We start from the raw sequence: 26436 nt of genomic DNA, 5'->3' as shown, positions 1-26436 counted from the left end.
TACTTTCATTACCAGTAACATCTTTTATATTTATTTACTGGGTTCCCCCCCACCTTCGAATTATCTGTTCTCATCCATGGCCTGTTTATCTATTGAGATTTCAATATTCTTTTCTCACAAATATTTATGATCTTCGTGTAGTAAATATATTAACTTAGAGGTTATATGTCATTTTTAGCAAATGTTTTTCAGAATATTATTTTTCTTTTAATTTTTTGTGTCCAGACGTTCTGTCATTCTTTTTTTTTTCTGTCATTTTTAAACTCAGAAAATTCTCCCCTCTGTAGTATTGTTTAATATTCAGTTCCCCCCCTTTTTTTTTTTAGCGGTTTTTTGTTAGCTATCTTTTAATCTCCTGAATTGCATCTAGAATTAGAATCTCTTTTGTCTAACAGGGTCTATTCTGAATTCTTTCCTGTTCCCCATTGGTCTGGCTGTTTCCCTACTGGTACAACACTTTTACGTACTTTGGGTTTATGATGTGATACACTCATGGCACTGCTCTTACTATTTCACCCCCTTCTTCCCATCTGCTGGCTATTTTGTTTTTTAATAAGAAAAGGTTTGATTTTTAAAATTACATATAATAAACATTAAATTTTAAAAGGGCAGTGTTGACACAATGTGAAGAATGTAACCAAGATCACTGAATATTTTATGTAGAAATTGTTGAATGGAACCTGTTTTGCTGGGTGTGTTTTCACCAAAAACACACCATTATGTGTTTGTTTATATATTTGGAATATTTGTGTTACTTACAATTAAAAAAAAAAAAAACCCATTGCTGTCAAGTCAATTCCAACTCATAGCAACCCTACAGGACAAAGTAAAACTGCCCCATAGGGTTTCCAAGGAGCTGCTGGTGGATTCGAACAGCCCACCTTTTGGTTAGCAGCTGTAGTTTGCTGTAGCTCTTAACCACTGTGCCACCAGTGCTCCTACAATTAATAAAAACCCAGACCCTGTGCCATCGAGTCATAAAGGCAGGTTCAAAAAACCCATACAGGAATGGAGAAAAAGGAGAACAGTGAACATCGTTAGGCAGCTGCAGTCAGCAAGTTCTATCCACTTCACCCACAACCATTGATTTCATTGTTCCTTTTTGCTGCAGGCCTATCAAATCTTAGGAGGTACTTTTGTTTCTATGTTTAGCCTCCCAGAACTCAGGTTCTACTTACTGCTTATGTTGAATCTTGAACAAGACCAAGATTTCCTTTCAACCATGACTGTCTTCTGTAACTACCTCTCTGATTGTATTTTCCTCTTAAATTTTTTTTTTCTGATTAGAAAAGTATTACGTGTTTACTGTGGAAAGTCTAGAAAATACAGAAAAATACAGAGAACAAAATAATTCCCTGTAATCTCAGCATTCATTAATAGCCACATTCTGCTCCTTTCAGCTTATTTTGTTTTGTTTTTCCTGTACAATCAATCTTAGTATACTTCTTATACAAATAAAATTAGGATTATAGTCTATATATGGTCCTATCACTTTTTTCAAGTAATAGTCTTTCATTAGAGTCTACCAAATATTTACCTTTGCGTTCCCAGTACCCGGCATAGTTTTTGCACATAAGTCATCTAGCTGCAAAGTAGAAATCATAACCAGTCAATCCTCAAGTAAGTAGCCAGCCATACTGGTACTGTTAATAATAACCATACCTAACATTTAGCCAGACTTATTAGGTGCCTGGCACTATTCTAAGCATCTTACATAATCCTCAAGAAAACCCCATGAGTAATATACTGGTATGGTCTCCATTTTACAGGTAAAGAAACTAGGGCATAAAGTGACTTACTTTTCTTACAGCCCCTTCATAGGAAGTGATAGTGAGGACATGATTCTAGGCTTTTTGATTTCAGAGCTTTTATTCTTTACCAAACGGTTACACTGTTACCCCCCAGTGCTGCCCGACAGGCATTTTCATGTGCTCACCCTTAAGTCCTGTAAAGCCCTTCATTCTCTCTCAGGGTCCATTGTGTAGCATTGCAGTTCAGAAACCTCACCACAGGATGGTTCTGTAGTACTTCTAGCTCTTGTTGTTCATCTGTGTGCACCATTATAACAGCTGAAAGAACTCCTGTTAAATCATGGCTTAGCCTGGCACCGTTTTAGTGCATATTACCTTCCATTTCACACTACCATCCTGTTCGAGGTAGGATAATGTATGACGGTGGTTTTAGTAGTACTTAGGATAATGTCATTTTGGTCTATCTGCAAAGTTCTTTGCGGTTAACAACCTTTGTCCATCTAGATCTTAAGTCTTTGAATTTGTTTTGTACATGAAGCTAAGATCTAACTTTATGACTAGATCCAAAGGAAAAGGGAAAATTAGAAGTTGACTTTTTAGTGGTAAAACTGTGTCAATCATATGACTGTACAGTTGATGGGTGTTGACACTTTGTTTGCAACCTGTCTTTAACTCACGATTGCTGTCTGACTTGAATTTCAAAATACTGTGTTTTGAAAGTAATAGCTATTATCTGCTTGTTTTGGGTGGGGGGAGCAAGGCTAATTCTCAATTTAAAAGGTAATTCTCAGTTTAAATACCAAAATTGTCTTTTGATATTTTGCAAGACCACCTGACAAGAGAAGTGGTCTTGAAAAAACTACTTTTTTTTATGAGGAAGTAGTTTTCCAGAATTTGACTGGAGACTTAAAACAGATCGGCTTTGGAGGAAAAGGGGTTGCCACAGAATACAGAGTGACTAAAATCTATTATAAATAATATTTTTCGGAAGGTTAAGAATAAGGAATGAGATAAAAGGAAGGGAAAGCAAGAAGCCAGGATATGTAAGAACAGGGCACAAGGAGGATGATCTTTTCATAGACAAAGTAAGTTACTTGAAGGAAAAAAAATGTGTAACTGTTATAAAATGGGAGATTGATAAGATGATAGCGAAAAATGAGGAAAATAAGTCAACGAAAGCAAAGCTTCATACATGTTGGGTCCAGTTCAAACGCCTGCTGAGAATTTGCATTTCCACCAGATAATGCTGAATCAGAGTCTACAGTTTAACAAGATTCCCAGGGAATTCTTATAAATTTTGAGAACCCCTGCTCTACTAGTGGCCCTCAGAATTGGTCCCTAACCAGCAGCATTAGCATTGCCTGGGAACTTGTTAGAAATGCAAATTCTCAGTGGGGGTTAGAACCCGGGACCTAAACTAATCGAGGCCCTGCATGAAAGGAACCAGCCTATCAATCTCAATGCTCTTTAAAATGCATTTTGGTAGAAAGTAAGGACAATATAGATGGACCACCCCTGTAGAATGCTTGTGTTCTTTGTGATTAGCACTTTATAGCACTTTTGTGACTGCATCATTGAAGTTCCCATGGTGGTTAGCCGTTGCCTTTGCCTGTAGGTGATCTGAAGTTACTTGAAATTTAACAAATCATTGCTATGACAAAGTAATTATCTTGATTGATTTGTAATTTTTTTGAAATTGGTAATTTGCCTATATGCGCATCACAAACATTAAAAACACTTCTTGTTATTCATAGTAGAAACCTGAGTTTCTTTTAAAGCTCATCAGTTGTGTGTGATCATTTTAGCTTTGGAAGCCAGGTACATGCGTGTACATGCCTGATGAGTAAATTTTGGTCTGATTTTAAAGCAGAGAAGCGTTTTCCTTCTTTGTAAAACCTGAAGTAGCATGCTTTTAGTAATATACTTGCGTCCTTTCTGTCTCATGCAGGGAAGCAGTGTTTCTTAGTCCTACGTCAGCAGCAGTTTAATGTCCAGGCTCTTGTGGCTGTGGGAGACCATGCAAGCAAGCAGATGGTTAAATTTGCTGCCAAGTAAGTAAGCAATTATATCCTGTTGTCAGGATAAACAATGGTGGGAACCAAGACTCCCAGGGGTTTGGACCATTTTCATACATTAACGTCAATGCTTCGTTTGTTTAAAAATGTAGTTATTTAAATTGTCAGATCACTTGCTGAATACATTAAACTTACAAAAGAGAAAATACGGTACACAGGCTTAAAATTCCTTTGGAACTGCTGAAGCAGCACTCTCTGCAGACGAGTCAAATTTACTTTCAAGTAGAGTAACAAAAAGCCTGGCAGCCTCAACATAGCAGCGCAACTTTATTTTGTTGTGTTTGTTGAGCTTCATTTCCTCCCCCTCCCTCCCCAGTTTGAGATTTGCATGTGAGCAACAAGTTTTCTAACTGAATAATAAAAGTGTATAAATTAAAAGAATGTGGTTTTGCAAATGATTTCCTCTAGAAGGAAGTAAAAACAATTGTTATAACACATACGACTTTTAACTTTGACACTGAAAGGGTACCAAAAAAAAAAAGGAGGAGAGGACGCTGAAAAAATTGTTTTCTCTCCCTAAAAGTCTTGCTGCCTGGCTCAGAGTTCCCTTAGAAGTGCATTATTTTGTTCCATTTATAAGAGGTGAGCTATAGAGATAAAACAGGAGTGTGGTTGTACATGCTGGGCTTTTAAAGTAATAAAAGTGATTTTACCTGATAGTTGGTGACGTGGTTAGTTTTGTTTGTATGCTTCCTCAATTGGATTTTTTTTATGATAATGATCAAAGAAAACATGGAAAAATATAGTCTTTACATTTTAAGTAGTAGAGTACTTCATAGGTGTAAGTGTTTTTTAAAAGAAAGAAATTCAGTCTAGAGTTTAAAAAAAAAAAGTTGCCGTCTAGTCGATTGCAACTCCTAGCAACCCTATGGGACAGAATAGAACTGCCTTATAGGGTTTCCAAGGAGTGGCTGGTGAATTCAAACTGCCAGCTTTTTGGGTAGCAGCTGAGCTTTTAACTACTCCAGCACCAGGGCCCACAGTCTAGAGTAAATGTTGTATATTTTTCCATTGATTTTCATATCCATCCTTTATATCTATATGTCTTCAAAGATAGGTTGATATAAATGAAATTCTGAATTTTAGAATGGAAAGAAACTAAAAGATTATCTAATTTAATACCCTAATTTAAGTTTGGGTCCTCCCTACCACCAGCACAGTGCTTTATATATAGTAGATGCTCAGTAACTGCTTTTTGCTTATAGATTTATTTATTAAATTTTTATTTTACCATAGTAATGCTTACACTCAGGTTTTTAAAAAATTCTGTGCTATTAATTTCTGTTCATTGATAAACTAAGCAGTATCAGTACAGTAGCCTCACCTCTCCATATCTCCCAGTCCTGCCGCCTAGAGACTGCCACTTCTGTGTTTTCCACCTCATCTACTTGTATCTTCTGGCAGTTAAGCTTGCTTATTTGTATGTCATAGTCGGTAAAGGTGTGTGCTGTGGGGTGCATTTGTCATCTAGCCTTTAAAGTCAGTCTCTGTCCCATGAAGTGGAACATAAATGAAGTGCAATCCCTAGGAATAAACTTTATCTGCAACGAGAACCTTCTATGAATAGAGAAGAAGATGACCCTGGAAACCACAGATATATGTAAAATTATATTTAATATACTGAAAAATATTGGAAAAAATTCAACTTCTAATCAAAAACTAAAAACCTTTACTGGTTTTGTCTTCCATATGTTGAATTGGTTCTGAAAAGTAATATATAAAGCTGACGGCTTTATATGGAATGTATTTTCCATTACATTCCATTATAACCTTGACATAGTCCCAGGACTTTATTACAGGATATCAGCCAGAGTTTACTAGCTGAACAAACTACTAGCAAATGTACTTCTAAAAGGAACTTAGTTCACTGATGCTATTGTAATATATAAATTAAACAAAGACTTTCATCTGAATGGGATGGTGTAAGGGTGATCTTTGTTTAAAACAAGGCATGGGTTTAGATTAACTTAGATTCCATAATTCATACAGTGGAAGTCCATCAAGTTCTAGATGTAATTCAGGCTTAATAATTAAGTTGTGATTTGAATTAAAAAAAAAAAAGCAAAGACTGTAGCTATTTTTAGTTCCTTAAGAATTTTGGACTTTATGTATATGGATTCCTTTTGATGCAGTAGTTAAGAGTTTGGCTGCAAACCAAAAGAGTTAGGTGGTTCAAATCCACCAGCTGCTCCTTGGAAACCCTATGGGGCGGTTCTGCTCTACCCTATAGGATCATTATGAGTCGGAATTGACAGTAATGGGTTTGATTTTTTAATTAATACACACACACACAGTAGGTGAAAGTTTACAGAGCACATTAGATTGCCGTTCAATAGTTTGTACATAAAGTATTTCATGACCTTGGTTTCATTCCCCACAATGTGTCAGCACTCTCCCTGTTTCCACCCTGGGTTCCCAATTTTCTTTTGTCCTGATTTTCTACCCTTTACTGCCTTCTCATCTTTGCCTTCGGCCAGATAATGCCCTTTTGATGTAATATAATTGATTGTTCTAAAGAGTATGTTCCTCTCAGTTATTTTTATCTTGTGTACTTGTCTATTGTTTGACTGGGAGGTGGTCTCTGGTAATGGCTTCAGTTCCAGGTCAGGAGGGTGTCTTAGGGCCATAGTCTTGGAGGTTCCTCCAGTCTCTATCAGACCAGTAAGTCTCATCTTTTTTGTGGATTTGTTTTTTTGTTCTGTAATTTTTTTCCTGCTTTGTCTGGTACCCTCTGTTGTGATCCCAGTCAGAGTGGTAAATAGTGGTAGCTGGGCATCATCTAGCTCTTCTGGTTTCGGGGTTGTGTAGGCTTTATATGAGCCACACCTACAGTCTGGAATGTAGAAATATCCACCACCAAACCTATATCTGCCAGTGGGTGTGTTGTTCCCTTACATCCTCCTACACCTCTTGGTGTATCTATCTGCCTGTTTGTCCATTTGTAAATTGTTGTTAATACTACTGCTGCAGGATTGTCTATGGTATATTAGTTACTGTTGTTGCCCTTTTTTCTTGCATTCCTCTCAGTGTCCTCTCTTGCCTTGGTCATGTTGTGCTGACTTCCCTCACATTATGTATTGTCTTTCCCTTGACCAGTATTACCTTGTGTCTTCTATCTAATTGGTGATTTTCCCTCCTCTCACCGTCCCGTCCCTGGTGGGCATCAAAGAATATTCTTTTTTTCCTGTGTATAAACTTTTTGTTGTTACTTTATAGTAGTGGTCTCATGTAATATTAGTCTTTCTGTGATTGACTTATTTTACTCAGTGTAACGTCCTGTACATTCATCCATGTTGTGAGATTACTTTTATCTCACAATAATCCAATTCTCAGATATGGCATCAGAAAGATTTACTAAAATCTTCAGAAAAGCTGAGAGACTTATTTGTGTCTCCAAATGAATTTTTAAAGATATTTGACATTATTTATTTATTTATTTTCTCTTTTTAAAGTTCTTTATAATTTCTGTCATGTGCTATTTATATTGGAAACCCTGGTGGCACAGTGGTTAAGAGGTACAGCTGCTAACCGCAAGATCGGCAGTTCGAATCCACCAGGCACTCCTTGGAAACTCCATGAGGCAGTTCTGCTTTGTCCTATAGGGTTGCTATTATGAGTCAGAATCGACTCGACAGCAGTGGGTTTTTTGGTTTGGGCTATTTGGATTAGAATAAGATAGTCCAATCATTTATTAAATATCTATTAGGGATGCATGCTCATTGTGCTTCCAAGTCCGCACTTGCCAAAAGTTTCTTTTTTAGATGCTAGCTTTATCTAAAATCTTTAATGCCTTCGTATCTCCAACAATGTCCAATCTTAATTCTGCCACTGGTTCCCTCACTATTTAACAGTGTCTAACTTCAGAAGGGGATAATGACTAGGATGAGCCCAAAGCTGATTCCCATGGTACTCTTAGGTATACCTCCACTCTGCAACCTTTTTACCAATTCTGACACCATCCCTCCCACAACACTCTCTACTTCTTTTCTGGGTTCAGTAATCCATTGCAGTGCCCATACAGAACTCACAGACCATACTTAAAGTTAAGTGGTTATTAAGGAAGTAATGGGGTACAACTCGGGAGCAAGATGAACAGGCTACAACTCAGGATCAGGATCAAGAAGCATGTAGGCAAAGTCTGGAAAGCTCCCTCAAAGAGCACATCCCTCCATTCTTTAGTGCAGAACAGCTCTCTCACCTCCTCTCAGCTGTGCAGGCCTCTCACCCTTCTCTTAGCTGTGCAGGCCTCTTCGCAGCCCCTTCGGGACAGGCCTCTCTGTCTCCAGCCTCCCTGCCGCTGGCCTCTCTACTGCTGATTGACCCAGCTTACAGTCAGTGCAGCAATTTTGTTCAGCTCTCTTAGCTAGATTCCTAGGAACAGGTTTCTGCTGTCACCACCACTGCTGCTGCAGGGCCCCTTCTGGTCCTGATGCCAACAATGGTGCCGCAAGGCTCCTTCCAGGCCTTTCAGTGTCTTCAGTGTTAGAGCCCTCAGTTCTTCTAGGAGGTCTCTTACCTCCACTCTCTCTAATTCTCTCTTTTGTTCTTCTGCTTCTGTCTGCCATCCCCTGTGGGGTTGGCTGCATATATAAGCAAACTCCTGGTCAGTTGTAAGGCATGGCCCTCCTACCAGTGCCACAAACTGACCAATCCCCCTCTCGGTAGACCCCAGACACTTCATTTGCATAAGTATACTATAGTCACTTATAGGTGTGTGAAGTAGGCCAGTCACAGGGCAGGCTGCAACCCAGGGCCAGGCAAAAAGTATCAAACCTCAAGTTGTTTACAGCTTACCCAGGACATGTCAATCAACCTGGACCAAATAACAAACCCTCTGGGATAGGAAACTAAGGCAAGGTAACTCCTCAGGATTTCGGGGTGGGGGGGAAATCTCTCAAGCAGTTCTTCTAAAGAACCAAGGCAAAAGGCCACATAAGGGAAATAATTTCTCTGCACCAGTGTTATTTCCTGCTGCTTCCCAATATACTTTCTTCAGATTGGGCAGACTGGCCATGCCTGCAACACCTTCTCTTATGTTTGCCAGAACCAGTCCCGTTTACCACCCCCCGCCGCAAATTCAGTAATGGTGAAACACACAATCCACTTAAGTAGTTTTTCATGTTGCATAGTTACACACTCTGATATCGATAAAGCCTAGTTACAGTAGAACCTGTGAAAGCCAGAACCTGTGTTCTGAAACCTGTCAGAGAAGGAAAACTCAGATATTTTCCACTAAAACAAGCAGTAGAAAAGTGGTAAGACTGCACCCTGTCAAAGGCAGAAAACTTGCAAGACCCAGAAAAACAAGGCAGTACTGTTGAGTTCCAGCCCTCACGGGTTTCACTGTATTATAATTTTAACACTTATAGAAACTTAGGAGTATTAAAGGTTTTCAGCAAAGCTAGCAACAAATATGCTAGCTTTCTCATTGTCAGAATAAGTTATTGAATCCTCTTTTAAAGGCTTCGGCTTTGTTCATTAAATCCTCATTCTTTGTCACGTAGCCTATAAACCCATCTTTTTCATGGTCTTCACTTCCTTTTTCAATTTTAAGGGGCCCACAAATGTGTTCTTCGGAGCCTGAGAAAGTTTTTATGTAGGATATATATATATATCTTTAATGCACATTTTGATGCTAATAATAAGTTACCATACCCAGTACCCAGTGATTTTTATGCAAATAACATTCACCCTCTACATTTGTTTACCACCCTGTATCCTCCCCCCATGAGGTGTTTTTCATAAGTGTACTATGCTAATTTTTTTTTTTTTACAGCAGTATGTAAAAGAAAATTGGTATAGTGGCACTTAGGAGAATACCTCGTGAGGGGAGGGTGTGCTTGGCAAACAAACTTAGAGGGCACATGTTATTTGTGCAAAAATATGGTATATAAGGGTATAATTCCATGTCATTTTAAAGGCCAATTTATAACTGAGAACTGCTATGGGAATTCAGCACTTTTACTACAACATATACAATTATTTTCATGCCAGCTCAAGCCAAGTGATATCCATGTTCTGTACAAATGAAAGCTTCATGGGTACCATATTTTATGCAAATAACGTGCACCTTCTGCATTTGTTTGCCCGCTGTGCCCTCCACCACAAGGTATTTTTGTAAGCACACTATGCTAATTGATTTTTACAGCAACGTGTGGAACAGGGTTGGCATGGTGGCGCTTGTTGAGAGTGCCTCACGGGAAGGGCGTGGCCAGCAAACACGCAGAAGGCACATGTTATTTGTGTAAAAATATGGTAGTTTGAATAAAGAAACATACTGAATAAGTTGGATTTATCAGGTGGTGCTTGATACTTTAGTGATATACTGAGCTCAAAAAACCTGTACATTCAAGAAAATGTGTTAAATCTTATTTTTGTCGATATAGGGGCAATAGATAACTGTGGTGTAATATTCATACAGGAAAAAATGTTTCTAATTCCAACACTTATCAGATTTACACCTATTTGATGTAAATCTCAGTTAACAATGGTGCATCATTAACTTTCACATGAACAGCATAGTTGTATAAAATTATCACTTGCTACTTTATTAAAATCATCATTGGTGGATTGCTCTTTGCAGAATTTTGGTTAAGAACACCCTGCCAACTCAGAACTGAAGCCACTCTTGAAGTCCACCTCTCAGCTAAAGTGTAGACAGGCCTATAAAATAAACAATAGCAGTACGAAGAACGTGCTTCTTGGTTCAGTCACGTATATGAGATCAAATGGCCAATACCTGCCCAAAAGCAAAGGTGAGAAGGCAGGAAGGGACAGGAAAACTGGACAAATGAACACAGGGAACAAAGTAAAAACGGGGAGAGTGCTGACACATTGCACGGATTGCAACCAATGTCACAAAACAATTTGTACGTAAGTTTTTGAATGAGAAACTAATTTGCACTGTAAACTTTCACCTAAAGCACAATAAAGTTTTTAAAAAAGTACAGGGAATGAAGAAACCTCAATTAAGAATTTTGGTTATGTATAAGGCTTATTTTCCTGAACCAACTTCGAAGTTAATGTTTTTTGTAATCACGAACAGGCCTTCTTCATGTTACTAGTATTGAAGTACAGCAACATTAAATATAGGGCTGAATCTGAGGCTACAACTTTATACAGTAAAGCAAATGTCAACAGTTTAGTCTTAGGAAAACTTCAGTGTTGTTAATTTGGGCTTTTTATATGTTTGCTTTTATTTTCCTTATAATTGTGACTTGATTTTAAAGTTAAGGGCTATAAACCTAATGGCACCTATACTAATTTTATATTTATAGGTATTTAAGTAACATAATAAAGCTATTTTATCACTGAGGGTTTGTCTTAGGCTGAGTTCTCTAGAGAAGCAAAACCAGTAAAGTGTATAAATATATATAGAGACAGAGATTTATATCAAAGAAACGACTTACTCAATTATAGAGGCTGGAACATTCAAGTCTTTGAATTAGGATAGAGGCTTCTCCCGATTGACGTAGCTGCAGGGGCTGGTGAACCCAAGATCAGCAAGTTGGAAAGCAGGCTCAGCTCACAGGCTGTGAAGATCTAGGAATCCCAAGACTGGCAGGCAAGACCGCAGGGCGTCTCCTGATTCACGTAGCTGCAGGGGCTGGTGAACCCAAGGAGAGCAGGGCTCCACTCACAGGCTGTGCAGATCAATGAATCCCAAGATTGGCAGATAAGCTGATAGCTCAAGTCTGAAGAGCCAGAGGTCAGACGAACAGGAGGCAGGCGCAGGATCCAGAGTGAGCAAAAAGCCAGAACGCCTGCTTCTGTTTGGATGTAGGCCACACCTCCAAGGAAACTCCCTTTTCAACTGAGTGGCTACTCACAGCCCATCCCATTATGGGAATGATCACATACAAACACTGAGAATCATGGCCAGCGAAGTTAACACACAATCTTAACCATAATAGGGTCCCTGATATTTTTTTATTTCACTAAAGACAGCCCAAATAGTAGTTTGAGAGCCACTAGTCTGTGTCATATGGAGTAGTGCCTACTGCTTACCAAGCGTACTTTGAACTCAAAATTCTTGGGGTTTCAGTGAATAAAAATTAGTTGACTAAATAAGTCCTTATAGAACTACTAGGATGATTTAAACTAATTTTGCAAAGCACCAATGGGAAGTTGGGTGCAGTAGAAGTCCAGAGAGCCCAGAGACTTGATAAATTGTTTACTGTTGGCACATCTTAACTCATTCTTTAGAGCTGTTGTCGTTGTTGTTTGCCATTGAGTCAATTTCTACTTATAGCGAACCTATATGACAGAGTGGAAACCCTGGTGGCGAGTGGTTAAGTGCTACGGCTGCTGACCAAAGGGTCGGCAGTTCGAATCCGCCAGGCACTCCTTGGAAACGCTATGGGGCAGTTCTGCCCTGTCCTATAGGGTCGCTATGAGTCGGAATCGACTCAGTGGCACTGGGTTAGGTTTTCTTGGTTATATGACAGTAGAACTGCCCTGTAGGGTTTCCTAGGCTGTAATCTTTACAGGGGCAGATCGCCAGGCCTTTTATCCTACAAAGTGACTGACGGATTCAAACTGCCAACCTTTCTTTCAGTTAGCGACTGAGCTCTTAACCGTTGCACCACCAGGGTTCCTTCTTAACGTGTGCTCCTACTTGCCTGGGAAATACAAAAGTCTGAGATCTAATGTGGTACTAATTCACTGAAATTGAAACTTACTTGACCTTATAAACCAAACTTGTGTCTTAGAATTGGCATATATATTTTTATTATCAGAAGGTAGTTTATTGTTTTTAAAAGTACTTAACATAATTTTAGTTTTGGGATGCTGTTTGAATTTAACTGGCAAATCCATGGTTTCTCATCTTTAAAACATTTAATTGATGTCACTAAAGTATTTTATATTGGTATAGTATTCAAAGAACTAGTATGTAGCACCTTTATGGTCTGTTGTCTTTTCTAACTAATCTTTTATTGCGTACTTCCCAAGATTTAAAAATTATGAATTCGAATGTGAGTGGTTATGTAGATCTGTTGAGCATTTCTCTATTCAGTATAGTCAGATTCAGCAAATTACTCTGACAACCAGCAAGCTAGCGAATTTGCTGATAGCTTTGCTGAAAACCTTCAATACCCTAAAGTTTCTGTAAGTGTTAAATTTTTAATAATTGGTTTTTGTTGATATTAGAATATGTAACTATGCAAAAAGCAGAACTATTAAAGTGCTTAGTGTCTCACCATTATTGATTTTTTTTATGGGAATAGTTCTGAAAAAATATGAGCTGATGATTATTTAAGTTGTAATTTTGGTCATCACCTAGCCTCTACCAACTCCCAGGCTTATCCATTCTAGTAACAAGTAACAGTCAACAGTATGTATCAATATATAGGATCTTATATATTTTAGACCTTTATTATAACAGTCTGGTATAATAAAGTACTTTGAAAACTTAAATCTGTGGTACCTAAAATATAAAATCCACTATTCATACAAAGAAAGTTATGCTGCTAACCTTCATCGTTATCTTGAATACATTGAATAGATTATGTGAGTAATGATGGGATATTCTTCAGTGACCTCTGTAACAAGTGACATATATTTTTGAGATGAAGAATCATGGGGGGAAAAAACCCTCCCTGGACTCTTCTTGCATGTGAAATACTGTTTTTAATATTTAAGAAATTTAATTTATGAGTGAAATTCAGTGTCATGACTGACTGCCCGTGCTTTATCTTGCCATGTCTAGCATGTGTCTGGCTAGCATTTTATACTTACCGACGTGACTCTTCCTTATCAGTTCCCAGCACCAGGCCTGAAAGGCTCAGTGCAGTGGCCACCAGTATCTTCCCCATCTGATATACAGCTTTGCTTATAATATAATGATAAAAGCAGCAATAATAAACAAAAACCCGATGCCGTTGAGTCGATTCCAACTCAGAGCGACACGATAAGACAGATTAGAACTGCCCACATAGGGTTTCCAAGGAGGAGCTGGTGGATCCAAACCGCTGACCTTTTGGTTAGCAGTCGATTGCTCAACCACTGCACCACCAGGGCTGCTGCAGCAAGAACAGCTAACTATTGCTATATACTAAGCATGGGGCTGCTAAGTGCCGTACTTTCATTTTCTTAATCCTCACAGTAGCTCTGTGAGGTGTGTATACTTTTTTTTTTTTGTCCATTCTTTTGTTGTTGTTGTTGAGTGCTCTCCAGTTGATTCCATATGACAGAGTAGAACTGCCCCATAGGGCCTTCTCGGATATAATCTTTACAGAAGCAGATGGCCAGGCCCTTTACCTGTGGAATGACTGGGTAGGCTTCAACCGCCACCCTTTCGGTTAGCAGCCAAGCACTTAACCATTGTGCCACTAGGGCTCAAGCTCATTTTTACATATGAGACTTAAAATAGTAAGTATTTTGACTAAGGTCTCTTAGACTCTAGGGCTCATTCTCCCCTCACCTCTGCGTCATCCTTCTTCCCTGGGATAGGATGATGTTAGTTTGCAGCCTGCCACAGTATAGCTCTGCTCAGAATACCGCCTTTATGTAATTGAAATGTGTCGATGACTGGGAAAGGGAAGACTTTGCTTTATGCTTGACAAGTATCTTTTCTAGAGTGTGCAGTTCATTCTGATACACATCCGCAAAGAATAGATAGTTACAGTATTTGGTTTCTTGAGGGTGACACTGATTTTTTTTTTTTTTTTTGGCCCCAAGTCATTAAGAAGCAAAACTAATTAAAAAAAAAAATCTAATTTTGGTTTAAAGACTATAACTGTTTAATAAAGTAATAGATTTTTTATGTTTGTTACAAATTGTTGCTAAAAACAGTTTCAAAGGAGGAATTTTTTATAAATTTTAACCGTTAGTAATACTAATGGATTTGTCTGTTTTATAAAGTGGTAGTTGCCTTCTGAAGGAATTATTCCATTGTTAAAAATTATCCTCTAAAAATAGGGGAGCACAGTAGGAGCTAAGAGTTTCATGTTTGTAATGACAGTTACTTTTCCTGAATGATTTCAGTAATAAAAATATTTGAAAGCTGTGATTATAAACATGAAGATTAAACATCACTAGAAAAATCCAATATTAATTGCATTCGTTTGTTCCTGCTTAAGCTTTTGCCTTTTTTTTTTTCCTTATCACCTGTACTGTCATTAACACAGTGCTTATTACACGTTCTTATCACTCTCATTGTTGTGAGAAACGAAGCACAAAGTGACCCGACAAAGCAGCTTTGTTATATATGCAACTGATGTGGAAAGTAAGACCACAGATGAAGAATTTTAGAATTAGAATTTATCCTTCACTACGATTCTGAAAGCAGGAAGGAAATGAAAGAATTTGGCTAGATGACTAATACTGATCCTTAACACATCAAATTGCAAGCTCCTTGTTATATACTTGTACAGATTAAAATCATCTCCAGGAATTACTCTATGATCAGTAGAAGAGATACTGGGACATTCGGGTAGTTTTTTGTAGAGATTTGCCACTATGCAGCCACTTTTGCTATAATGACATAAGCATTCCTAAAAATCACCTGCTATGCAAAATTGTGCAATAGAACCACAGGGCTTATGGGGAGAATGGAGTTAATGGGACAACACTCAAAAATTTCAATGACACATTAAAAAAAAAAAGATAACCGAATTTTCTAAGAAAAGGTTGAACAGTTTTATATATGTTAAGTGGCTAAGAAATACATAAATACTACGGTAAGTATAACACTTTACCTTGAGAAAGACCTGCTGTTTGCTTGTGAAAGTGGGCATTGGAAGAGGTACAGCTTGTAAATTGTTGTGAGATGGTGGATGGAGGCTCTCTGCAGCAGGAGGGAAAGTTGTAACAATAGTTAGGGATGGGTGTGGCCCATAACATGGGTTCCTGGAAGATCTTTGAGGTGTGTGTGTTCTGTGTACCTTTTTGCACAGCTGGGTCCCCCCAGTACAACTATCTGCATTCACTTAGTGTTTCTCACTGGTGAAATCTGGCATAAACAGACAAAAAATTCTCATTATGCTCAGATCGTTCCCTAGTATATCAAGAGTGTTGGAACAAATCCTCATTTTCAAAACAAGTGTTATAGCAGAACCGATTGTACTCTTAAAAGAGGTCACATCGTTTGCCCAGTGAGTCTTACCTGTTTACTGGTTGCTTATATGTGGGAGTAAGAAAAAGAAAGAAGCAGAAGATGACTTAAGATTCTAGTTTGAGAAACTAAGCGAAGATAAACTGGTAATCTGGAATATGTTACCAGAATGGGTTGTGACTAATAGCCACCCTCTGGGGCTGGTATGGACCCAGCCTCTGTTAGAGCACTTGGACAGATAAATAGTGGGTACTTCACAGCAGCGGGCTTTGTTAGCAAGGAAGGGAGACTGGATTTGGATAGGCAGCTGGCAGTATCTACTAAGGCTGTTTATGTTGAGTGAATTGGAAAGAAGTTCCAGCCTTTCGAGTTCGTGAAAAGCCCAAATAGATTGTTGTACTGAGAACAATTTTATTTTTCAGGGCAATAGTGTTCTGCCTCTCCCGTCCCAAGTCACTCCCTCATTGAAATTCCTTTTCCTCCACTCCATCTTTGTTACTCCATTTTAAACTCCAGTGGCCATTCCCTCTAACCTTCATTTCTACTCTTCCACCTCTCGTATCTCCTAATCGACTATTAGACCTCATCAAGACTTTTTAGTCTTTTGATCACTCTCTCCTGTATCTCCCAGTCTTATCAGTCCCCATCGTTACCTCACACAACCCCATGTTTCATTCCTAGAACTATTCTCACTACACCCTTATCCACTGTTCCCTTGTCTCTTTTTTTTTTCTCTTGCCCTGCAAATGCCCTACAAAGTCCTGATCCCATGATCTAACACCGAGGTTAGAGAGTGTATCATGTTACTTGTGGCACTACGATTGCTTTCCAATCCTCAGCTAGGCCCCGTAGTATATTTCTTCTTTATAACGAAAATAGAGGTTTATAGGCTAGCGCCTCTGTTTTAATTGTTTCACTGACCTTCAGGATCTCCTTATCCTTTAGTTTCTAAGTTTAAATTAGAAAGAAAAGAAGAATTTGGAAAACATGTTGAGTTACATTCCTTAATATATTACTACCAGCCTTCTGTTATGATCAAGGAAACCCTGGTGGCGTAGTAGTTAAGAGCTATGGCTGCTAACCAAAAGGTCGTCAGTTCAAATCCACCAGGCGCTCCTTGAAAACCATACGGGACAATTCTACAGTCCTATAGGGTCGCTATGAGTCAGGCAGCAGCCGGTTTGATTTTTTTTATTATGATTAAAAACAGCATGTAAAAAACAACATCTAAACCAATTCTGGTGGATTCTGTTGCTTAAATAAAACAAAAATTCTTATAGATATTTTTAGCTTTCTCTAGAAATGTGAGCACAAGTGAAGCATGAGATCATTCAGGTGAATATTTAGTAACACATTCTGTTTGGGAAGCTAACCCCTTAGTGGGCCAACTAACCATTCTGCGAGGATCTTTGGTTTGGAAAATAGTGTGGACAGAAATACATCGTGTGTAAGAAAAAGGCCATTTCTAATCCCCATTTAATTTTCATTCTTAGATCGGTTTTTATGTATGAAATGCTTGCAGTTATCTTTAGCACTTAAAAAAAAAGGGATTATTTATTCTTGAGGTGTTTCCATTTTGAAGGCTGTACTAGTCAGAGAGACTGAGCATTTGAAACATGTTAACTCATACAAAACAAAGTGGGAAAGATAATGGTATTTATATGTTAATTCCATGAGGTCGTATATTTAACTCTATTCCCTCCGGCCATATACCAGGTGGAAAAAAGCAAAGACTCCACTATTAAAAATATCAAATCAGATAGCTCCAGCTGGGGTTTCCTAATCATTTAAAAGGCAAAATGTGAGATCACTTTTAATATCTTAAGTAGATAACTATCTTAGCATTTACTTTAGTTATTAAATCTGGGGTGCTTAGCTCTTTTGCCTTAGTGACCGGATTGTACTTCTAGCAGTTTCTAGCTTTTGAATATTTTTCTTTAAAGCAGCATTGGGGCTTAATTTGGAATCAACTGTTTTTCTCCAAATTATCTGTCCTAGGAATACCCAATTCATCAATATACTAATCCAAAAAGTTGACTCACTAATTAAGTGCCACAGGACTCTTCAACACATTTTAATCAATTTGTTGGAAAGATCAGTTTTCTCACGGTTGAATGCGTATATAAATGAAACAACTGTGAATGAATTACACCGGAAGGTTGGCACATCTCATTCCCTAGAGAGCTTTAAGAACAGGTTCTTAATTGTGTATCTGAAATGGCTTGAGGTCTTTAAATGAAATTTGTCTGCAAGCAGGAAGATGGAATTCCTATCGAAGCCTCTGTTTCTGGATCTGCATCATATATTGACATTAATCATCAGATATTTAGTAGCTGTTGGTTGGAGTTAAGGTGGAGATTTTTTCTTTAAATTTTTTTTCTATTTAGTGCCATTTTAATCAGAGTAGTTTGTGTTAGTTATGGTTCAGTCTTATAAAGACAGTTTTTTTTGTTTAAAGGCAGCCCTGGTGGCCTTTTTTATATTGACTACTATAAGAATCACAAAGACTATAAACACCAGTTCTTAAAGTTGAAAGCTGAAGTTTCGTAGTTACTACTATGAACGGCTTCAATTAAGATAAACGGTAGTTTTTAAAGTTAAAAATTATATTTTGCTATTGTGTTTACACAACTCATTCCCTTCCAATCGTAGATGTTTCGATTCTGAAAATAAGGCTTATTTGGTACTGTTGTTTGTATACACGTTTTCATTTTCTTCGTATTAGTCATTGTGTTTAAGGGTTTTATTGGTAACTTGTGAGTCACGAGTATGTTTCTCATTCTCTAATGAGTCACCTAACTGCATGCAAGTTTATTTCCTTTCAAAATCTTTCACCTAAAAATAGATATTTTACTAATTGGTAAATTAAATTTTCAGTTTGCTGCATTAACTATTAGATCTGGAAAATATCAGTACTCAGAAGTTTCATTTATGGAAAACTTTTATTTAGGCCCAACTCTGAGCCAAGCACTCTGCTGGCCTTGGGTATACAATGATAGATATATAAAACCAAACCAAACCCATTGCCATTGAGTCAATTCCAATTCATAGCGACCCTATAGGACAGGGTAGAACTACCCTGTAGGTTTTCCACAGAGCAGCTGGTGGATTTGAACTGCCAGCCTTTCGATTAGCAGCCAAGCTCTTAACCACTGCACCACCAGGACTCCAGGTAATATATATATAAATACACACCTTACGTTTGTCATGTACAGTAGATATGTATATTAATATTCATATGATACATACACATATAAGGAACTTAATTTTGGGAGAGAGCAAAGATAAACAGCTGCATGCAGAGACATGTTACAGGTGCTGTTTAAGTAGGACTACATATTGTCTGTAGTTGAGACCCAGAGGGAGCATCCATGTGGGTAAGTTGGGGAACGTAGGCTAAATCATTATACTGTCATATATTGCAGCTCTTTGAACAGTTGTACCTAAATGGTTTATACCTCTCTGTTGGAACGGGGTACTAATGTATTAGAGGAGAGAATAAACTTCTATACTTAGCCCTGTTCAATTCAACAGCTGTATTGAAAACTTAAAGATGTTTTTAAGAAATAGGTCTGCAACCGGGTGTCATAAATTCCAAATGCTTTACGGTATGTATTCTTCTAGTTAAATATAACTTTTAAGTAATGACTTCATACTGTTTTATTCAGAAATTCTGCTGAATTTCTGTTGAGGCTGGCCACAAAAGCAGGATATCAAGATACATCAGCATTTAAACCAAATGATTAACGTTTACCCTAGACCAAAGATGAGAAGGCTAGGGAGCACAGGAAGCTAGATTAATGGAAACAGAACAACCAAGATGGAAATAACAAGAATGCTGATATATTGTGAAGAATATACTCAGTGTCACTGTACAATATGTATAAAAATTGTTAAATGAGAACCTAATTTCCTGTGTAAACTTTCACCAAAAACACAAATTTTTTTTAAAAAGATACATCAGCATTACTGGGGAAGATATGTTTCTAGGGCATTTTGGAAATTATTAGTGAAGGGTCTGTGACTCTGCGTTTCTTTCGCATGGACTGTAATATGGCAGCTCGTGAACTTCTAAAAATGAGAATGTATTATCTGAAAGTGAGTTGATGATGGGTTACTGTATTTAGAATTGTTGCCAATTTGTATGTCCATAACAGTAGAGTCTAGAGCAATAATCAGTAAATGGTCTTCCTCTGTGATCTTAGGCTAATTACTTAACCTTCTAGAGTCTTAGTTTTCTCATCTGTAAAACGGTGTTATTACATACCTTGTAGGTCTTCGTGAAGTTTAAATGAAATGGTGTATTTGTAAAGCACTTCACAGAGGAGCTGGAACATAAAAGGAAATTGCTAAGTGATAATGGGAATAATACTATGTTAGATATTTACGTATTACTATCAGTTTCATTTGAGCTGTAAAAATGAAACTGCGCTAGCTTCTTCATTATTTAAAAAGATAAAAACTACAAAAGGATGAGCACAGCTACTTTAAGAGGGTGATAAAATTTATGAAGCATCCTGTATCTTCTGCAGTTGAGAAAAAATGTGGAGGAATAGAAACAAACAGTAAACAGTGATTATAGGAAGTAGAGGGTTGGATATTTATATGTTTATTTAGCATTTGAAATCTGGATAATAAGTATATTCTTTTTTGTCTTTGTTTGTTTTCTCAGTACCTAGTATGATATACCTTGAAAGAAGATGAATGTCTTCAGGCGTAGGTGATATAACCCTCCCACAGTAAATCCTTTTTTCACTGTTGAAGGCGCTTCCACAGGGTAGTTTGCTTAGAAAATATTTGTAAAAGAAAATGGTTCTGGCTAGATAGATTAGAATTGCATCCACTTGTAAGGACTCAGAAGGCCCCTGCTTATTTCCCCAGACTCATTGATCATTTCTTTACTCCAACAAAATGGAGCTACTTTTCACATACTGTTCCCTCTACTTAGAACAGTTTCCCCTCACTTATCTTATTTTTCCCTCACCTTTGCCTAGCTCTTTATTTTTTTAATATATTTATTTTTATTGTGGTAAAATACGTATAACAAAATTTTCTGTTTCAACTCTGAAGTGTACAATTCAGTGACATTAATCACGTTCACATGTTGTGCAGCCTTCACCACAATCTATTTCTAAGTTTTCATCACCCCAGACAGAAACTCTGTGCTCATTAATAGCTCCCAAACCCCCCTCCTCCCAGTCCCTGGAAATCTGTGATCTATTTTTTGTCTCCGTGAATTTGCCTACTTTAGATATTTCATATAAATGAAATCATACAATATTTGTCCTTTTGTGGCGGGCTTATTTCACTCAACATGGTGTTTTCAGCATTCATGTTGTAGCATATATCTGAATTACATTCCTTATGGCTGAGTGATATTCCAGTGTATGTATATGCCACATTTGTTTATCCATCCATCTGTTGATGGACACTTGGGTTGTTTCCCATTTTTTGTCTATTGTGAATAATGCTTCAGTGAACATTGGCATGTAAGTATCTCTTTGAGTACCTGCTTTCAGTTCTTTGGGTTATGTGTATATCTCTGGGGAATGAAATTACTGGCTTAGGTAGTAATTCTATGTTCTCAGTAGCAGCTGTACCATTTTTCATTCCTACCAGCAGTGTACATAGGTTCTAGTTGCACTGCATCCTTGCCAATACTTATTTTCCCTTTTTTTTGTTATAGCCATCCTAGTGGGTGTGAAGTGATAGCTCATTGTGATTTTGATTTGCATTGCCCTAATAACTAATGATGTTGAGTATCTTCTCATGTGCTTATTGGTCATTTGTGTATTTTCTTTGGAGAGATGCCTATTCAAGTCCTTTGCTCATCTTTAAATTGGATTATTTTTTTGTTGTTGAGTTGTAGAAGTTCTTTATATATTCAGGAAATTAAACCCTTATCAGATACATGATTTGCAAATATTTGTTCCCATTCTATAGGCTGTCCTCTCATTTTCTTGAAAATGTCCTTTGATGCACAAAAGTTTTTAAATTTGATCAAGTTCATTTTATCTATTTTGTGTTTTATTGTTTGTGCTTTTAGTGCCATGTCTAAGAATCCATTGCCAAATTTAGGGTCCTAAAGGTGTACCCCTATGTTTTCTTCTAAGAGTTTTACCACTTTAGATCTTATGTTTCGATCTTTTTTAGAGTTAATTTTACATGGTATGAGATAGGGCTCCAACTTCTCTTCTTTTGCATCTGGAATTGCAGTTGTCTCACCACCATTTTGAGGAGATTATTCTTTGCCCTATTAAATAGATTTGGCACCCTTGTTGAAAATCATTTGACCATAGACGTATGGGTTTATTTCTGGACTCTCAGTTCTATTCCACTGATCTATATTCTGTCTAATAAGTGTATTATTTTATAATAAGAAAAAAATAATAGAAACTATTTTTAAAAGTATTTTCAAAAGTAACTTAAAATCATGAGAGCAAACTGCCATTTCCCATCCTGCACTGATGAGGGGTAGCCTGGATTAGAAGTGATTTTTCATCACCTTACTCTGGGACACAGCAGCGAGAGATGGATGAACTACTTCTTCCCCAGCCCTGTTTCTCCACCATTTATATGCAAGATGGCCATCTCTGAACAGAGTTATGTGCTGTTACATATTTTCTCACCTATCTCTTATATGAAAATGATGCTTTCACCAGAGACTAATTAATCAACTCCAACAGCCTTTTCTCAACCCTCATGGTTCTCTACCCCATGGTCTCCAAAGTATGATTTGCTCAAGATTAGCCTTTGAGGGAAAGGAAATAATTGAACTTCTATTTCTTTCTTTTTTTTTTTTTGTTAAAAAGGTAAGAAAGAATTGAGTTTTTCTAATAGTTATAGATAAACACCAGGTCCATCACTTGGATTGCATCCTAGAAGGTCATGTTTCACGTGTATTTGAGGCACCCTGAAGGAAGAGTGCAGGGGCTTCCAGTAACACAGAGTTGCTGACACCGGTTCCCTCACTCTTTGGTTCACTTTCAGTCTATTGTAACCAATTGCAGTTTACTGTGCCTGGTTAACTGGGCTTTTGGGATTATATTGTTTTACTAAACTGAGAAGATGGACAAGTGGTTTAAAAGGATTTGTATAAAGAAACCACAGATTGGTTTAATTTGGGGGAAGAGAGGACAACATTTAAAAAAATACAGCATTACTCACTAGTGAGTTATCTTAGGCGACAAAGCTTCCTCCTTCAAGTACTGAAACAATTGTAACAGGATCTTTGAAGCCTATTGTACATATTCCTCCTTTTTAAACAAACACTTGTTATTGGTTGCGGTCGATTCTGAATCATGGTGACCCCACATGTGCAGAATAGAGCTCCTGCATAGAGTTTTCAAGGCTGTGACCTTTCCGAAGCAGATCGCCAAGCCTGTCTTCCAAGGCACCTCTAGGTGGGTTGGAATTGCCAACCTTTCAGCTAATGGTGGAGCGCTTCAGTGTTTGCACCACCCAGGGACTCAGACAAAGACTACTGCATATATTAAACATTTTCTTAATGACAGAAGGCCCTTATCATGAACATCTGTTAGTGTGGTAAGTTATAATATGACTATTGGCCTCTTTGCTGTGTGGGTTGTTTTTTTTTGGGGGGGGGGGTTGTGTGTATACCACAGCAGTCAGCGGTTCCTAACGCAACAGTATGCCCACTTCTAATAGTTCCTCCAGATTTTTTTTAAGTTTGCCACTTCTTACGGGTTGTAGATATGAGAACTGATAATCAAGCTTGACAGAATGACAGATGATGAAAGTGTCGTGAAGTTATTAGTGAGAGATCCTACATAGTAAAGTGTGTGGCGTTCATGTTGGAAAGATGGAGTGCTAGTCCTTCAGATAACTGGCTACTGTCTGTTTTTCCCTCAAGTTGCACATTTTATAGTACTTCATGTTATTTATAAATCATTTGTTTAAAAAAAACTTTGTAGCCAACTCAAAATATTGTTATAAAATGCTTTATATAAAGAATGATGCTTTTTACAATTTTATAAAAACAATTTTAGTTAGAACTACACTATTAAATTGACAATTGACAGTTCCTAATGGATGACATGAAATCTGTTGTGCCTGTTAGCTAGAGCGTTTTTAATATCTAGGCTGTACTAATTCATCTTATTTGTAGAGTGATTAATTATATGGAGGGTCAAAAGGGTGGTTGGAAGATGAAAGAGGTCTAAAACACAATGCAGTGATAGTGTGTTTTTTAGGGTGGTAATAAGAAAAGTAGCTGAGTTAGCTCTTGAAAAGATGTGTTTAATTTACTTCATCCATTTCTCCTGCAACAAAATAGTTCCCAGGAGTTCCTCTGCTTTCCACTGTGGATATTTTTTTTCCTGCCACATCCTCTGTAAAAACCCAAGGTCTTTAGTTGCTGGCTAGATGTAACCTTTTTCACAGTATGGGCATAGTGGCATATTAGTTTCAGAATGTAAAGCTGAAATCTTAATATGGTCTCTTTATGATAGCAGTCAGGCTGTGGTATATATACTTTCAAGTACTGTGCCACCTTAACATACAATGCCAGTTAAAGTCATATTAAATAGACTGCAGTCAAAGTGGAATTTTATCCCCTTACTGACAGTAGCTTATCCACATATTCCTATCCCACTTGTATTAACTCCAGTTGACTCTGATTTTTGTATTGCATTGACGCTAGTGTATATAAAACCCTCATATAACCCTTTACTAGTCCTAGCTAGCAACTTCTTGCTAACTCTTTTCCACAAATCTGATGCCATATTTGTTTTAACGTTTTTTACCTCTGTATTCACGCATGTTTGCAAATACGTAGGCGTAAGTATAGATAGAGATGTGGGTGTAGATGTAGATATAGAGATGTTAGAGCTAAATTATCCAAGGTTTAAAAAATATGGAATGATTTTATTAGTGGTTAATAGGCTCTTACAACTGCTAGGTATAATAAGGGGCAATACTGAGATTGGAAGGGGCCAAATAATTTTAATTTAAGTATTGTCTCTATCTGATTAATCCTGCCTTCTTTCCGATTGATTCAGTAGACTAATTTGTGATAGCAGTTTAGCATGGGCCCTAGCTTAAGAAATAGGTTGTGTTTTCAGAAGTTCTTTTGTAGGTAAATTGTTTGGTACTGGAAATTATGTTAAAAATTGTTGTTTTCTAGTCTAGTTGATAGGGTATTTAGCATATAATACTACTGAATTAAATAAAGTATTAAGGGTAGGCTTGGTTTCAAGTTTCAGGTCCTGGGTAAAAAGAGTCATCTGGTACTTGAGACAGGAAGACAAAATTGGACCTACAGCTAAAAAAAAAAACCATTGCTGTCGAGTCGATTCCAACTCATAGCAACCCTATAGGGCAGAGTAGAACTGCCCCATATGATTTCCAAGGAATGCCTGGTGGATTCGAACTGCCAGCCTCTTGGTTAGCCGCCGTAGCTCCTCCCTTGGGCAAAGATGCCTTTGACCACATTCCAGCTTCTTTCTGAAAGGGTACTAACTTGTCCTTGAGAGTAGATGTGTTTAACTTCAGTTGGCTTGAAGAAGACTGATAATGGAAGATACAGAGGGCCAGCAGAGTCCTCCTCCTAGGAATTCGAAAGGGATAAGGTAATGAGGTAAGAGAACCAAGAGGTCCAGGGACATAGCTGGACTGTAGCGGGATGCAGCTCTGGGTGGCAGGTCAGGGAAGGTTACTTGATGAAGCCATACAATGATCAGTGAGGAAGAGAAAAACTTGCCTCATGGAAACATGTGAGGTAAACAGACAACTCTCAGGAGGCCTGAACCATATACTCACAGAACAAGTTTACTCATGCAAATTGGTGAGGCAACTGGGAAGTGGCAGTCATACTGAGTGAAGATTTGAAATCACTGGGTTGCCAAGACTGGAGAGGCCTTTTAACAGTAAACTGCAGCCTCTTGGTCCCTTGAGGCCTCAGAGTAGCCTTATCTTAGCCCACCAACTACCTTTTTTCCCATCATGAACTCTGAGTTTCTTCAGTACCCCAGATTTTAGCTAGATATTAGGCAGTAGCTCTAGTGCAGGGGTCTTATGAGAGTGTCAAGATATATGTATACTGTTTTTTTTTTTTTTTTTTTTAAGGTAGTCAATAACATGTATTACAGAATTCTAGGTAGTGTAGCAAAGTGAAGTGAAAATTCTTCGTCGCTCTTCACCTATCACCCTCATTATGATCCTTTTCCAAACCTGAGTGAATGTTCATTGAAATGGATTGTGGTGTTCGCTTGTGTAAAATAAGCACTGTCAAATTTGTGGAATCTTGTCTAATAATACAATGGTTTCAGAGGACCCAATTTCTCATCACAACAAACAGGATTTTTCGTATGAAAGTTAAATCTTATTCTTTTCCTCAAATTGCGACACATTCTGCCAGTACAAAAATATACACAAAAGTAAAACTAGTACATTTTCTATGGGAATCACCACTTTGGATTATACCTTTTCCCCATTGGTTATATATTGGCAATCTAAAAATAATCAATTGGTGTGTTTAATAAACTACTTTGTAGAGTTTATTTTCCAGAATTTGAGTGTCTTGTGTTTAAGTTCG

At 37.7% G+C, this 26436-nt stretch overlaps 1 protein-coding gene across 1 annotated transcript in view; it reads left to right on the top strand.

The window, feature by feature from the left end:
• Nucleotides 1–26436, top strand: part of DARS1 (aspartyl-tRNA synthetase 1) — a 78100-nt gene that overhangs the window by 16648 nt on the left and 35016 nt on the right. The window contains exon 4 of the mRNA XM_049889250.1: nucleotides 3700–3802. Coding sequence (XP_049745207.1) covers nucleotides 3700–3802 — 103 coding nt within the window. The remainder of the gene's footprint in view (nucleotides 1–3699; nucleotides 3803–26436) is intronic.

Source organism: Elephas maximus, chromosome 6 (genome assembly GCF_024166365.1).
Source record: "Elephas maximus indicus isolate mEleMax1 chromosome 6, mEleMax1 primary haplotype, whole genome shotgun sequence".
Taxonomy (NCBI): Eukaryota; Metazoa; Chordata; class Mammalia; order Proboscidea; family Elephantidae; genus Elephas; species Elephas maximus.
The sequence above is the reverse complement of the archived record's forward strand: the minus strand, read 5'-3'. Positions and strand labels throughout refer to the sequence as shown.